Here is an 18,018-nt window from a genome sequence, read left to right as displayed (position 1 = left end):
TCACAATTTTTCCTTCATGCTTGAAGAGATTGATTTGATCGTTAGTATGTATATAGTGTTATCATGACGAGTTACAGATCAAATAAAAATTTTGTTCCGCTCTGATGATTTTGTGCAGAGTTATGGTCCTTAAAATTGGAAATTCACTCAATTAATCAATTTCCACACCTTTTTTCATCATGCTTGAAAATATTGATGTGATATTTCTTATATAGTTTACAATATGTTAAGTTTCAGATCAAGTATAGCATTTTGTTTCAGTATAATGTAATATTCACCAGTAGGGGAATGTATTTCCATGCAATACTCTCAATGCTTGATTTAAATCATTTAATCTTTCTGGTTTTTTTTGTTGGGTAATCTGACATCTAAGTATGTATTATAGGCAATTAGCTGTTACCAGAAAGCATTGGAGATTTTGAAACATAGAGAGAGTTTCCAAGAGATTTGGGATTCCATATGCTGGGAGTTATCAACAACTTTCTTTAACATGGCCATATTGCTACAAGATTATGCTCCATTATCTTCTACATCTCAAGAAGAGGTATTATTTAGTGCCAAGAATAATCTTTTTGAGAACAATGTTGTGTGCTGTTTTAAGCTATCTTGATCTATTTTGCTGTTTCTGTTTTTTGAAAAAAAGCAAACATTCTTTATTTTGTTATTCAATAAAAGCAAATGATGGTTGGCTCATAGTCTGAATCATATGCTCCTCTGGTTGTGTTGAAGATGAAATCCAGTTTTTAACTTCATAAAAAAAATTTGAATCTGCTAGAGATGATCTCTTTGACTTTGCCATAAAATACCTTTACTAAACAATCAGCAAAAAAATATTTATTTGTTAACCTGTGAAGGCAATCAGGTTCTTAATGCTGTTGGAAAATTATTCAAGTCAATATGAGTTAGATGTATTAATTTCTCATATAAATATAAACCAAAGGTTTTATTTTCTACAGTCTAATTGTATAGTAATTGTGTATGTAAATTCTATGTATCTTTGCTAATCAAAATTCTTTTTCCTTATACTTGTATTCTCTATATGCCCCTTGTGAGCCCTTAATTGGAGATAAAATATATCTTATCTTATATCTTATCTTATCTATGTTCAGGTATAGAGTGCTGATCCTTCAAAAAAAGTAAAGTACATGTAATGTAAAAGTTCTTGTGATAATAAAGTTAAGGAAATTATTGGAGGAAAGGGACGAAAGATACCAAAGGGACAGTCAAACTCATAAATCTAAAACAAACGGACAACGCCATGGCTAAAAATGAAAAAGACAAACAAACAAGACCACACACGACACAACATAGAAAACTTAAGAATAAACAACACGAACCCCACCAAAAAACTAGGGGTGATCTCAGGTGCTCCGGAAGGGTAAGCAGATCCTGCTAATAATGCATTTACTAAACTTAGTTCCCTTTTACATTGGTTGATAAAAAAATTGTATTGCCCTATAAGTTAACGTAATTAATACTTGAGACAAACACAAATGATAAACAACAACAAACATGAACTAATTTGAATACACACTTACACACATATATATATGTGTATTAACAAGCAAAAATAATAAAGTGTTCCCTACCCGCAGCTCTAAAGACTGTTTTAAAAAGGAATCCATTTTTCACTTTTAAAAGAGTTAGTATTTGGAAGTATAAGATTATTTATAGCAATATCATTTTAGGAAAAAACAATATTAATACATAGTTACTGTAATTGTTATTTTTACAATTAAGAAGAACGTAGTTTAAATCTTCCATAGTTTTACAGGTTAGACTGGCTCTTTGATTTCATAGTAAATTGGAATACAATGTATTTACCCTGTTCTATCTGTTAGTAATTGTTCCTTTTTCTAAATCATTTGATTGGGTTATCTGACATATAAGTATGTATTATAAGCATCTGTTACCAGAAAGCATTAGAGATTTAGAAACAAAAGATTTTGGATTCCATATGCTGGGAGAAATCTATTTTCTTATATTTTTCTAAATAAACTTCTAGTTCCAAAATTTGGATGTTATGTTTTCTAAGTTAATAACAGTTTCACAGATAATATAAGTAAAAAAGATGACTTTTTTTGGTATATGGGATACTATACATATAAATTAGAATATAATTTTTAATAGGTTGAAAAAGAAGTTGCTGTTTTAATGAATAAATCATTACGATATTGCAATACACAAACTACTTCTGCCAAGCAACCCATGTATACATACAGAGCTGGAACTATCAATCATCGACTTGCTTCATTATACCACAATGGACTTAGACAGCAGGTAACTTTTTTATTCACTCATAAAATGTATTAATCTCAGTTTCAGATCTTAAGATACAAGAATCATCCCCTCATCTGACCATTTCCTGATTAAGTCCTATTGAGATTCCAAATTTGTATAGCAGTGTATACATTCATTGCAGGAGATAATTACCCTGTTGACTTTATTTGGAGTAGTTTGACATTTTTTCTCGGTTGGTATATATCAACCAAATGAATTTACCTGTTTTAAAAAATCTATAAACTACAGTGGCTTCTTACTTTTAAATGATAATTACTAAATGAACATGACTACATGTGTACTAATTTATTTGTCTTTATTGCCTTTAACACCCTTCTTATCTCTGCCTTATATTGGTCCTACATTGATCATTTTTATCTGAATCTATTGTCCACTTCTGGTTGTAGCTGATAAAAAAGACTTTTTTTAAATTAAAGAGTCTGAAAACCAAACAAATATTGCCATTTTACAAGTGCCACTTGTTGTACTATTGTAAGTTGTGTTTAATTTGCATTAAAATATTTTAGGGAAAAAATGCTCCCCAACCCTTGATATGTTCTGTTATGAATCTTGTTATTTGTGTCATATTGTGTGCTGAGCTTTAATGCTTTAATTTAAATTCAGGAAAACGAGCAAAAACAGAAGTATCTGAAACAGTTAGCTGAGAGTCATTACAGTAAAGCTATCAGATATTTCCAGTCTGTTGACTCTACACTTGAGCTTTTCCGTGTACAGTTAGAACAAGTGGCTTTGCAGGAATATATTTTATCTTGTGAGTATTCTTTATTGGCAAAGGTTTCCTTTGATAATGAGTTAGTGTATAAAATTATCTTTCTGACAGATATAAATCCAGAATTATAATATATTTTGAAAAAAAAACACCGAAATACAGCATATTTCAACATTTCAAACATTGTTTATAGGAAAAAGTGTTTATTTTCATTATGTTTTAGTCCGCTGTAGTTAGTTTTATTGGCTTTTCAAGGTTTTAATGAGGTTTTGGAATTTAAAATATTTTAGCCTCAAGCATCACTACACAGACATTCATTGTTGAAATGGGCATCTTGTGCAGTAAAATTGGCACTGTCATTATATATGTTATTGATATCAAGATGGGATGAAAATTCAAATTTTATATTTTAAGATGTGGTTCATAAGTGTTTCTCGTTTCTCATTTTTAATATAAATTAGACCGTTGGTTTTCCCGTTTGAATGGTTTTACTCTAGTAGTTTTTGGGGCCCTTTATAGCTTGCTGTTCGGTGTGAGCGTAGGCTTTGCCTTGAAGACTACCTATTATGGTTTACTTTTATAAATTGTGACTTGGATGGAGAGTTGTCTCATTGGCACTCATACCACATCTTCCTATATATCTATTAAAATTAACCCCTTTAACTAACAAAATATAAAACCTTTAACCACCAAAATATAAAATAATACACTGGTTTTCATCATATCATTTAAGAATACGAAAAATCCAAAGATCTAAAGTTATTTGCGATAATGTATTAAAGCAATTTAAAAAAAAAGGGAAACTTTTAAAATGAATATTGTATTGCTTATAATTTGTATATTCTTCTTTACTCATTTGTAGCACAAAGCAACAACAGAAGTAAACAAAGAACACTGACATTAGCTTTATCTTATATATTGTCCTGCCATGATATTGTACAGAAGATTTTAAAACAGTCCCAGGAGCCAGATTTTGATGAGAAATCAAAACAGGAAGCTGTAAATTTGTCAGATATTTTACAATCTCGACTTCAGTTTGTATTGCTGCAGATAATGAAATGTCAGACTTGCAATAAGAAGAGGTAACCTTCAGTTTTAATTAAAATTCAGTACAGAATGTGTATGTAATTACTATAAATTCAAAAATAATTGCAAGACTGTTAATTATTATACAAATAATGCAACTGGATTAAAGTATTGCAATAACAAAAACTTGCATTTTGATATCTGATAACATGTATTTTGAATGCACATTTCCCTGAAATCACAACTAATCTTGCATTTTTGGTTCATTCTTAAAAAATTGCAATAATTTCTGAATTCATAGTAGAAGTGTAAGCATAATTTCATTCCATGGTGTGTTTATTCTGGTTAGCTGTTTTTTAACTAGAGAATATTGGTTGTAAAAAGTGTGATAGCGTTGATCTTGATACCGTTTTTGATTATATTAGACCGGTTTATTGTTTACATAAATAAATGGTTAAAATTAAATTATTTTGAAGAAACCAGCGTAAATGATCTGAATTAATCTATCGTTTTATTGACAAAGTAGATATAATTTGATCTCTTAGTAGACAAAAAGACAAAAACACAAATGCCGTATATATGAATCTTACAGTTAGCGACAATTTAAAAGCATGTGATTTTATGGATTTGCATGAAAAAATGATTTAAATTTAATTGTAATTGAAGCATTATTTTGTTATTGTCTGTCCAAAATGAGTTCTACAACACTTCATCAATGCAGGCCCGTAGCCAGGAATTTCCAAGGGGGGGTTCGTTGGACTAATGAACTCGACTTTAACAGTCACAATTTGAACAAAACGTTGACTTTAACAGTGCTTATTTGATTTCAAGGGGGGGTTCGTTTGAACCCCGGAACCCCCCCCCCTGGCTACGGGTATGCAATGCATGGATCTATACCACTAATATAATGAATCCTTATTCCAAATAACTAGTAACAGGCTATTATTTGAACTTGGAATTATTTTTAATTATGGAATTTGATTGATTTCTTGTTATTGAAATTTTTAATAAATTCCATGTTTATTCTGTACTGAAATGTTCTGTGCTGCGCACAACACTATCTATTACAAAGAAAATAGTATATTTTCAATAGAATGTACTGTGCCGCGCACAACACTATCTAACCAAAATACATTGTATGGAAAGTGTTATTAACCACTCAAAAGATTATGATACCAAATAAACATGGAATTTATTAAAAATTTTAAACACAAGAAATTATGCAAATTCCATAATTGAAAATAATTCCAAGTTCAAATAATAGCCTGTTTAGTACAATCTTTTCTGGTACAAAATCACTATTTTAAACATTCCTGGTCTAAAAGCTCTAGTGTAATCTTTCCTGGTTCAACCATTCAGAGCATGAAAAACACTTGTTTATTTTGTCCATTATTTACATAAATCAATTATACAAGTTTTCTATAATTCAAATACCTCCAAAATATACCATATACATATTTTTATATGTTTCCCCTTAAAATATTCTCTTTAGAATCCTATTATGAGTGGTGGATATTTTACTCTGGACCTGGATTAAAATGCCTAGTGAATTTTTATCCTCCAGATAAAGTACATTGGCAGAATCAAACCACTGTTACCTGAAGCAATTTCAAAGTATTTAGTGTAAGCTTGTTGGTGATAAAAGAACAAAAAGTATTTGTTAAATATCCCGAATAACTTTTTAAAAGACACAAAACAGAAAATGTTTGTGTACAGTTGACTGAATGCTTACTCCCTCTGCAGGATGCTTATTGTGAGCGGTAAAAAAAATCTTTAAAAAGATGTTATGCTAAACACAGTTTTCTCCACTGTAATGAGACCAGTTTCTGTAATGTACAATTTACACTCACCAAGCATTTAGTGCAATAGACTGAATAGTAGAAGCATTAATATGACTTACTGCTGTTATCGTCACTGCATTTGTACAAATTTTCTTTTCTTTTTATCTGATTATGATAGGAAATGCCGACTTATTTGTACCCTTCATGGGAAGAGACACTTGTGGGAACATATAGTCATTAGGGCCCCGCCAAAGGCGGGTCACCCTATAATGATCAGTCTGTCCGTCCGTCCGTAACACTTTGTAATAACTTTGTGTCCGCTCCATATCTAGAGAACCATTATGATTTCATACTTTATACTTTACATGTTTATTAACCACCACCAGAGGGCGTGTCATGATGTATGTACAACTTCCTAGGTCAATGGTCAAGGTCAAAAAACTTTGGTTTCAGTTGACAACCCTGTGTCCTGTGGTGAAGATCGTGTCCGCTCTATATCTTGAGAACCGTTATCATTTCAAAGTTTATACTTGACATGTATATAAACCAACACCAAAGGATGTGTCATAATTTATGTTCAACTTCCTAGGTCAAAGGTCAAGGTCAAAAACTTTGATTTCAGTTGACAAACCCATATCCTATGGTAAAGATACAATTTTGCACATCATTCACAGCGGGGCCCACAGAGATGGCTCCCATCTCAATGATATCTAGTTGCTTTTTGATGTCCTTGATTTACGAAAACCTTTGGCAAACAGTTTAAGACAAAATGAAATCTATTAAAGCTTGCTGTAGAACATTTACATTTATTTCAAAATAATTTACTTTGCATGTCGTTTTACAATCCCAATTGCTAAAATGTTTTGCTAAATTGCAGTTTGAATTCTTATCAACAAACTGATCAACTGGTAAAGCATGTATATCATGGCTTCAGTAGAAAGTTGTTAGTATTCACATAAATAATGAGTATTTAATTTCTTTATATATGTATATATATATATAAACAAAGGCAGAAAGCAAAGAGAGTTACATAACAACCAGCTGATATATCTTTTTTACTCAAACATCGTGGTTGTGTACCTGGGAAAAAAAAAGAAAATATACCCTAACCACTTCCTAAAGCAGTGTTCAGGGCTAGTTAACATCTCAGGATTAGATGGAACTCTGAAGAATATTAAATGAATAATCATTTATTGTCAAATTGAATATATTGGGTAATGGGATATTTTTTGCTGACATTTTGTGTATCCGATTTGCTAGAGTCTACTGCAATATATTATAAATCATATTTTTAAACTGTTAACTTTTCAGTAAAATTTTCCTTGTCTTTTTTTTTTTTAACAGAATAGGGAAAACAGATATGGACAAAATAAAGACATTGTATGCATCTAGTTTGAAAAAAGGAAGTGGAGCAACTACTGGATTAGAAAAACTACCTGTGATCTTGTGTATTTTAGATGATGTTAGAGTGTTTTATGAAGAAAGTTTAGTGCATGAGATTCAACCTGGATAAATAAGAATATTCTTTGGATAATTCCTTTTATTCCATATTGGTATTATTTTAGAAGGTTTCTCTATATGAATTGGATTTTGAATAAAAAAGCATATTCACCTGAGAAAGTGTTATTCACCGCGCTAAACGTCACACGCTTTTACATGCTACGTTATGGTAAAATGTTTCATGTAAAATTTGTTTTGGTATTAATTTTGTCATCAAATACATTTTATCTCCTCGGAATATGGAATAAAACAATTACTGTCTTTTGTTTCGGTAAATATGTGGTTTAATTGACTTTTGAAAAACTGATATTCACTTCGGCCATCGGCCTCAGTGAATATCATTTTTTCAAAAGTCAATAAAACCGCATATTTACCTCATCAAAAGACAGTAATTGTATAATATACCTTTTCAATAGATTTCTATAATAAGTCAGTAATTATTTATTCTTTGTCTTTCAGTTTACTTGTTTTCAAATATTTTAGAACAAATTGCTTTTTTGTGAATTTGACAAATTTATTGTTATAGATATAATTAAAATCAGGTTCAAATTAGAAATAAGCAAATCGTCTTTTAAGAGAGCTTTTTAAACTTTCTTTAAAACATTCAATAACTTTTGAAAATAAGGGAAGATTAACAATATTTTTTGTTAAAGATAAAATTATGACTATTTTTTGTTAAATGGACAAAATAGTATAACTTTGACAATTATTTTTTGTATACATTATAATATTTTTTACTACACTTATGGATAAAATCCATAAATGGAAATCTATATTTATATAGTTTAAATTAAAGAAAAATTAGGCCAAGTTATTATGTTCAAGTACAATGTCCTTTGAATTAAAATGCAAACTTCAATGTAATTAAGGGCATACAATACAGTTTTGATCCCGTATTTACAGTTTGATGAAAATTTCTATATAGGCTATTTTTTGCCTGATTAAATCAAATATGTAATAAAAAATATACCTTCATGTGCTACTTTTTGAGTTAAATGAGGTCGAAATTTTGTATATTTGCTAAAAATTCGGATTTCTGGCCGTATTTTTCTTTTCGAAAGAAATCCATAACTTTTTTATTTTAAAAGATAAACACAAATGGTTTTTTGTTAAATAATTTGTAATTTCTGTATTTTATAAGTATCCTAAAAATTTATGTCTTTTTTACTCAAAAATAAGTCATATTTATCAAATTGTCATGAATTGAGAAAAAAACGTAATTTTTTGCCCTATATTTATCAAAATTAAAAAAAATGCACTATTTACAGTTTTATAAAATTTGGTCCACATAATCTACCTGCAAAATGAAACAAAATGTCTTTTTAAAAAAGAGGGGTCCATGAACTCGTTTTCAAGTAAAATCAGTTTGAATGATAAAAACCAGTCGAAAACTGCATCTTTTCCCGATAAGTCACCGTTTGACGTCGCGAAAATAACATTTTACGTTAGCAACGTCATTACCTTCCCTGTAACTGTATCGTATGCCCTTAAGAGAACTGCATGGTGATTATATGCTTATTTTTGCAACTTCCATCCTTTTGTATTGTACATGTGCAATTTCTTACTGTGATACACATTAGTTTCATTAAAGTTGTTAGTGTATGACTTTCTTGTTTGTATAGAACATCAGATATTAGTTTGAAATCTACTTTTTGTTCATTTTTAAATACTATACAAAGAGTAAAAAAAAATCATCAAATAAAATGTGTGATGAAAATAATTGAATTTACATTTTAACAATGCAGGTCATATTTTTACAAATAAAATTTTGTAACCTTTAGGAACAATTCTAAAAAATCTAAATAATTAGTGTAGTGGACAATACCATAATTTCAGCATAGCTGTGAAACTAGAAGTACTATGCAAAGCTCTCGACTAGTTTCATTTTTGGCCATTGCATTGTCAGTTTATTTTGGATTTATGAGTTTGACTGTCCCTTTGTTATCTTTCATCCCTCTTTCAGACAAAATTGTAATAGTAGATTGGGAAAAAAGTTATTACAACTTGTATTTATTTCTTTTCCATTTTGCATGTATGAGTGCTGCCTTGTAGCGTTCAACTAGAGACTCTTAAGAGCCTGTGTGGCTCACCTGTATCTTTAACAATGGTAACTTTTTGGTAAAAATACCTTGTAAATTTTCTATCTACATTTGTAACTATTAAACTTTTCAAGATGAGAGGCAAAAACTATAAAAAATGGTAAAAAAAAAAAAAAAAGAAGATATGGTATGATTGCCAATGAAAAATGAATTAGACAACTCTCCACAAAAGACCAAAATGACACAGAAATTAACAACTATAGGTCATCGTACGACCTTGAACAATGAACAAAGCCCACACTACATAGTCAGCTATAAAAGGCCTTGAAATGACACTGTAAAACAATTCAAACGAGAAAACTAACAGCCTTATTTAAATATATGTAACACTTAAACAAATGACAACCACTGAATTACATGCTTATCTTTAAAGGAAAATAGCTCAATTTTTGGCATGTAATCTTATTTGTTTAAGGTTTCTATATATCTATCATAAATTTCAAGAAATTGCTAAAAATGCAGAAACATTGTTAATCAAAGTACTGAATATCGAATGACTGCAAGTTCTTGTGGATGGTCACAAGCACTTGTCTTGGAAAAAAATCACATTGCCGAGTATACCTGAAAGTGAGGTTCATGTACATATATTGTTTTTTTCTGAGACAAGTTTGTGCGTTGATGATAAATAAATGACAGGGAATTCAACCTCATCGTAATAACTATTATATTGTAGTGATACAAATCAGTATACTCTAGTTTGTAGTTATATATTATTAATATATGTATATTACAGTTACATGTATATATATTTTTCATCCATTTGTATATCATTCTATTCTATTATAATAATAGCTAGTACAGTACAAGTGCATGGTGGGCACTCTTCTGTAATAATTTGATTTTTCTAATAGATTGGATTTGAGATGGCATTCATATTTATCCTGCCAAATGTTCAATCTACAATGCACAGTTATCGGTCCTTGAGAATGAGTAAAGACTGATAAGTAAGTCTGTATGGGATAATTCAAGCGTTCTTGAGATATTCTTCAGAAAGTGTTAACACACTTTTTTCTGTATGTTTGCATAGATATTATATATATTTCTAATCATGTTTAAAGGTCATGCTTGAATATATTTATTTGATTTTTGGTGCATTGTTTTATCATTACAATTTACAGATCAAGTTAGAATTGTGTTCTTGTCTGATGATTTTGTGCAGAGTTATGGTCCTTGGAATTAAAAAATTCTCTCAAATAATCAGTTTTCCAATTGTCAAGTCTGCTCCTAGTGTCACAAAAGCTCAACATAGGGATAGTGATGCATCAGTGTTGGCTATGGTTTCTAACTTCTTAAAACCTTAATATTGTAGAAGGTGGAAGATCTGCCTGCTTTTTACTATTTATAGATGCCTCATGTTATGAAGTTTCTGTCGGTCACACATCCATTGTCCTTGACCTCATTTTCATGGTTCAGTGACTACTTGAAAAAAAACGTCAGATTTTTTTGTAATGTTAATTTCTCTCTTATTATTAGTTAAAGGATAACTGTATTTGGTATGTTCAATGTCCTTATGCCCGTCAGACAGTTTTGACTTGACCTCGACCTCATTTCAAGGATCAGTGGTTAAGGTTTGGTGGTCAAATCCTTATCTTAGATTCTATAAGCAATAGGTTTAGTGTGTTCGGTGTATGGAAGGACTGAAAGGTGAACATGTCCATCTGGCAGGTGTTATCTGACCTTGACCTCATTTTCCTTGTTAAAGTTAAGATTTTGAGTTTTGGTTTTTTTTCTAATACTATATGCAATATGTAAACTATATTTGGTGTTTGGAAATATTTTATAATGTACATGGCAGTTTCACCGGTTTTATTTGACCTCGACCTCATTTTCAAGGTTTATTGCTCATTGTTAAGTTTTTAAACTACTGCAAAAATTCAAAAAAAATTTGGTTGTATATTAGTAGAAGGTCATTAGTGTCTTCTGAAGACAAATGGTTTTCCGGATAATAACTTTAGTATTCATGAAAAGAAATCAATAAAATTTTAACTCAAGGTTTATACCCATTAAAGGAAGATTGGAATTGATTTTGGGAGTTATGGTCCTAACCGTTTAGGAATAAGGTGCCCAAATAAGCATTTTTGTAGTTTCCAGACAATAACTTGTGTTAAAGTGTATGAATCTCTCTGAAATTATACCACAAGTTTCCATACTACAAAGGGGTGGTTAGGACAATTGAGACAATTTAAAAGTGGTTAAAGGGAGGTAATCCAAATCAAATTAAAAATTAAAGAACAATGTTTGATACCTCCATTACACTGCTTGTAAATTATGTATTAAGAAATGATGATTGTCTTGAGGTCACACAGATTGCAGCTGTCAATTTATTTTTAGCTGTTAGTATTAATTAGTATTAATTTTAGCCATGACTATGTATGTCACTATATATCTTAAAACTTTTATGATGTATTTAAGGAGGCTTGAGGGTACAAAAAATTCAACAAAAAAATTGAAACATTTGTATTTCATTACAAGTTTTAAAAATTACACTATTAGTTGTTACTTTCTGATATGGTACTAAATCAACCAAAAATATCAATTTTTTTTGGGCCCCAGATGACTTTAAAAATGTTTATATCATTGAAAAAGCTCAAAAAATACCTTAGTATGAATAAATAAAAATCAATAAAATTTTAACACAAGGTTTATAACCACTAAAGGAAGGCTGTGATTGATTTTGGGGGTTATGGTCACAACTGTTTAGGAATTAGAGGCCAAAGTAAGCCTTTTTTAAAAAAAAATCCAGACAATACCTTAAGAAGATATAGGAAGATGTGAAGAAAATTAACATACAACAAATCAGATTCTTTCATCTGTATTTTAAGTCAGTTTTATTCTTTCTGTGATATATTACTGAAAGGGTAGATGATACTGTTTAAGCCCAAACACACAACATACATAAATTGCACTATTTGCTGTTAAAAAATTCTTTTTGAGGTGTATGAATCTCTCTAAAATTATACCACAAGTTTCCATTCTACAAAGGGATGGTTGGGATTGACTTTGGGGGAATATGACTCAAACCATTTAGGAATTGGTGGCAAAAACAGGGTTTTTTTCTTGTTAAAGGACAATTGAGACGTTTTAAAAACAGTCTAAGGCAGGTAATTCAAATATTATATGTTTGATTACCTTTTATATTGCTTTTAAATTATGTATAAAGAAATTTTATAATTTTGAGGTTAAGAAGTTATTACTAAATTTATGATGATTGAGGAATATTAATATTTATTTTAGCCATGGTTTTGTATGTCATTTTCTATTTTTATACTTATTTAAATGGGTAATTATGGTTGCAAATTCCAATGGAAATTTGGATTGAGATTACGACCAAACTTGAGGGAAAGAATTTTTTGTTTGGAAAAAGGGTGGGAGGGGTTAAAAAAGGGTGTAAAAAAGAAATTGTAAGAGGGGGATATGAATATTAGAAAAGGAGGGTGGAAATTTATTTTTTTTTGTTGGTGGGGGAGGTGAAAAGAGGGGGTATATTTTTTTTTGGGGGGGGGGGGGATGTCAATTTGCAACACCGAAGTAAATTGCACAAAAGCAAAACATTGTGCATAAATTCAAATCTATAACCAATTCTAAGTTTTCCATGGTTTTGTTATAAAGAAAGGTTGTATTCTTTTCAGGTGATTAGCTGTTAATTTATTTTTAGCTCACCTGACCTGAAGGGCCAAGTGAGCATTTCTCATCACTTGGTGTCCGTCGTCGTCGTAAACTTTTTACATTTTTAACTTCTTTTAGAGAACCACTGATTGGAATGGAACCAAACATGGCATAAATGTTCCTTATGAGGTGCTGACCAAGTGTTGTTACTTTGTAGCCGATCCATCATCCAAGATGGCCACTAGCAGGGGATTTAGTGTAACATAGGACCCTATGGGAAATGCATACAAATGTCCTCTTTTAGAGAACCACTGAATGGAATGGAACCAAACATAGCATGAATGTTCCTTATGAGGTGCTGACCAAGTGTTGTTACTTTGTAGCCAATCCATCATCCAAGATGGCCGCCAGCGGGGGACTTAGTTTAACATAGGACCCTATGGGAAATGCATACAAATGTCCTCTTTTAGAGAACTACTGAATGAAATGAAACCAAACATAGCATGAATGTTCCTTATGAGGTGCTGACCAAGTGTTGTTGTCGATACATCGTCCAAGATGGCCAGCTTTGGTGGGGGGTGGGGGGGTTGGGCTAAACAGCGGAAACGGAAAGAAATACTACTCAAACAACAGTATTTGTCAACTCGGTGAAGATTTACTAATCGATTACTCGTTGAATTTACCGATCGATACTTGAGTACTTGCTCGGTAAACATTAACAAAATGGAAACATAAAGTTATACCTTTTTATGTTCATGTATTGTGGGTCGTAAAAACCTCTACATTATTACTTAGTGCTAGATAACAGTTACCATAACATAGCTCATTTACGACATGTACTAATTATGTAAACTGGTATTAATCAAATCAAGTCATTAAGTAATATTTAAAAAATAAATAGTATGAAATTCAAAACAGTGTAGCTGTGGCCATTGATTGACCCATCAAAATCATCCATTGACTGGGACAATTTACGTGAACGTTTGTCTGTAACAACCACTGTTCATGACGTACCTACGATAGACATTTAAACTGTGGGGTCACCAAAGGTTTCTTAACGCCTTTAATTATAAAATAATTCGAAAAATTAATCAGGAATAAACTTTGTGTTTTGATTTATATAATTGATATAAATCAAAATATCGTGTTATTTCTGATTAATTTTTCGAATTACTTTATTTAGGTTTTGAGAACCTTTGGTGACCCCATAGTTTAAGTTTCTTTAAAAAGTACATAGTGAGCATTGGTCGTTACATACAAACGTTCACCTAAATTGTCCCAGTCAATGAATGATTTTAATGTGTCAATCAATGGCCACAGCTACACTGTTTTGAATTTCATACTATTACTCAAACAACAGTATTTGGGAACCATAGAAAAACACATTTAATGATCAAGAAAGGGGTGAGGATTAAAACTTACTGGTACCATTAATCATTGTTTGAGGGTCGACACAGGGTTCAATGAATTTGTTCCGTTAATTAAAAATATTATCTTGTCAACGTATCTCTGGGAATTAGCGATTTTTATGTACACAAAATGTAACAAACAGTCATGTTCTGACGGTACAGAGATGGGAGCGTGAATAAGATTAGTTAAAAACGTATATCCTACATATGAATCTGGTTGGAAGAATTTTAAATGACAGTTAAACACAAACATTCGAATTTTATTCTAAATTTCCCGGGTGGCGCTCTTAATAAAAATATATTTTTTGTTTTAAACTTAGAAAGCCACAAAATCAAACAAGATACCGAATAGTCGAGTATCATTTTGGTAATCGATACTACCGAGCGATACTCGAGTACTCAAGTACTCGTTGACATCCCTAGAAATTACGTCAAAAATATAGAAAAGAAGATGTGGTATGATTGCCAATGAGACAACTATCCATTAAAGACCAAAATGACACAGACATTAACAACTATAGGTCACCGTAACGGCGGCCTTCAACAATGAGCAAAGCCCATCCCGCTTAGTCGGCTATAAAAGGCCCCGATAAATAAAGGCAACAGTAGTATACCGCTGTTCAAAACTCATAAATCTATGGACAAAAAACAAAATCGGAGCCAATAACAAACTAAAACTGAGGGAAACGCATTAAATATTGGAGGAGAACAATGACACAATATTTCTTGAAAATGTAACACACACAGCAACGGACTAAGCATTAGACAACATCCGATGATACTAACCAATATAACATCAAAACCAAATACATGAATTTGGGATAGAAAAGTACCGTGACATGTCTTATAGTAATGTGAATTCACACTCAAAACGAAAACAAACGACACAACGGAAACACAACGTAAAAATGTTACACACACAGAAACGAACTATGATATAACAATGGCCATTTTCCTGACTTGGTACAGGACATTTTTAAAGAAAAAAATGGTGGGTTGAACCTGGTTTTGTGGCATGCCAAACCTCGCACTTTGATGGCATTTTTAAATATAACATTAAAATGACAACATATTAATACAGGACTACAATACAAATAAATAGCAGAACGTATTAATAGGTATAGAAACACATGAATAATAGATAACAAAAGGCATCGGGTTTAAAATTCAATGTAAGACAATGTAAAACAATTCAAACGAAAAAACTAACGGACTTATTTATGTAAAAAAAAATGAACGAAAAACAAATATGTAACACATAAACAAACGACAATCACTGAATTACAGGCTCCTGACTTGGGACAGGCAGTTCGAATGAAAAAAATGACTGCAAGGTAACCTATAGTTGTTATTGATAATTTCTGTGTCATTTTGTGTTCTGTGAAGAGTTGTCTCATTGGAAATTTTACCACATCTTCTAGTTCTTTTTTTTTATGCTACAGACATTTCTAGACAAACGAAAAATACGGACAGACAAAACAGAAAATAGCCCATAAAACAAATATAATTTTGATGTTCTTATAAATCAACCTTGAAAAATAACTAAGTCATTAGCAGTCTAACAATGAATATTATTGCACAATAACTTTAATATTTGAAAAATCCGCCAGTGCCAAAATTGGAAAAATTATTTTCTTCCCTTCCGGAACATCTGAGATCATCCCAGGTTTTGTTGGGTTACGTGTTGCTAAGTTTTTTGTTTTCTATGTTATGTGGACTGCTATATTTGTCTTCTCGTCGGTTACCATTTTCTCTATGGCTGTGTCGGTTTGTTTTCGACCTCTGAGTTTGATTGTTCCTTTGGTGTCTTTTGTCTCTTTTAAAATGTAACCTCTCCTTGCAAAAGTAAAGACACGTATTGTACATGAAGGATTTTTTGTACAGTTAAAAATAATGATGCCAATATATTTTTTGCCGAAGCAGAGTTATGAGAGTTAATCAGATCTACACACAGTTTTAGAGAATCGTGTAGCAGTCATGTGTTCTCTTGTATGCCCTAGTAGAGATCGAAGAGTGGTCAAATGTTGTTGCGAAGATATCGGGTATTGGTCGGGTTGGTCTGGGATAAAAGTCGCAGTGTTCTGGAAGCGATCGGGCATTAGTCGAGTTAGTCTAGAAATGATCGAGTACTGATTGGTAAAATTTTTGTATCCCGACCAAACTCGATCTCTACACAATCCTTTCCCGATCAATTCTATCGCTACTCGACTAATTCTCGATCTCTTCTCGAGTGACTTGATTCTCGATCCTTACTCGAATATTATTGACATGTCAAAAACTCTCGTCAGTCAGATCGATAACGAGCTAGGTAGACTATCCCGAACATTCTTGTCGATTGAGTCAGACCAGTCTCCCGATCACGTAATACTAGTATGTCTTGATCGGGCTTTATCGAGTTGATCTGATCGGCAGTGTGAATCTGGTAGCTTTACCGACAACAAGATGGTCGTAACTTTGAAAGATGACCGTAACTCGAGTATTTAAACGAACTTTTATTAAAGTATTTTAAAAGTAAAAGTAATAAACTCAGATGTCATACTATTATATGGTTTGCTACAAACAATAGTATGTGTAACTCTGATCATGGAGATTATATTTCATATAACCTCCTTGCTCTGATAATGGCATGCAGAAATTACGCTAAAGAATTATGTAGCTTACACAGTTCTGATGTATTCCAAACGCCCATAATTTAGGAGTAACAGTCAACTAATCAACTCGCATTAAGCCAAAACGTATGTTAGGGTTGGTATTAATATATATTTTTACTGCACGTTAAGGCATAAAATTGTTAAATACACGTGTGTACGGGGCGCCGAATGGGACTCTTGTGGTTTTGTACTCAAATTTCAATTTTGTACGGACAAAAGTGACTTTTGTTCAACAAAAATGAGTTCAGTTTAACAAAATTTGTATCATACTACAAATTTAAAAATTTTCATACAAAATTATCTATCAGCGGACAAAAGTCACTTTTGTCATGACAAAATTCATTTTTGTTACACAGACTTGACTTTTGTTACCTAATTTGAAAATTGGGCGACAAAAGTCAATTTTGTATTGAAATTAGTTTAGTTTGGTTTCTGTGAACTCATTTGCATACAAAATCGACTTTTGTTACACAAAATTGACTTTTGTGACACAAAATTGACTTTTGTTACACAAAATTGACTTTTGTGACACAAAATTGACTTTTGTGACACAAAATTGACTTTTGTGACACAAAATTAACTTTTGTGACACAAAATTGTCTTTTGTGAGACAAAATTGACAAAATTGACTTTTGTCTCAAAACAAAATTGACAAAATTGACTTTTGTCTCAACAAAATTGACAAAATTGAATTTTGTCTCAAATTGAATTTTGTCTCACAAAAGTCAATTTTGTCTCACAAAAGTCAATTTTGTCTCACAAAAGTCAATTTTGTCTCACAAAAGTCAATTTTGTCTCCAAAAGTCAATTTTGTCTCACCAAAGTCAATTTTGTCGTCACAAAAATGAATTTTGTGGTCACAAAATTGAATTTTGTCTCAACAAAAATTGACAAAATTGACTTTCGTCTCAACAAATTGACTTTTGTTTCAATAAA

At 31.4% G+C, this 18,018-nt stretch overlaps 1 protein-coding gene across 1 annotated transcript in view; it reads left to right on the top strand.

The window, feature by feature from the left end:
* The window catches only part of LOC143072404 (erythroid differentiation-related factor 1-like), a 41,635-nt gene extending 32,716 nt beyond the window's left edge, over positions 1-8,919 (top strand). Inside the window, exons 18-22 of the mRNA XM_076247315.1 lie at positions 386-544; positions 2,131-2,280; positions 2,905-3,052; positions 3,873-4,092; positions 7,162-8,919. Of these exons, the coding sequence (XP_076103430.1) occupies positions 386-544; positions 2,131-2,280; positions 2,905-3,052; positions 3,873-4,092; positions 7,162-7,330 (846 nt within the window). The 3' untranslated portion in view covers positions 7,331-8,919. The remainder of the gene's footprint in view (positions 1-385; positions 545-2,130; positions 2,281-2,904; positions 3,053-3,872; positions 4,093-7,161) is intronic.
* Positions 8,920-18,018: the final 9,099 nt, after the last annotated feature.

Source organism: Mytilus galloprovincialis, chromosome 4 (genome assembly GCF_965363235.1).
Source record: "Mytilus galloprovincialis chromosome 4, xbMytGall1.hap1.1, whole genome shotgun sequence".
Lineage (NCBI taxonomy): Eukaryota > Metazoa > Mollusca > Bivalvia > Mytilida > Mytilidae > Mytilus > Mytilus galloprovincialis.
The sequence above is the reverse complement of the archived record's forward strand: the minus strand, read 5'-3'. Positions and strand labels throughout refer to the sequence as shown.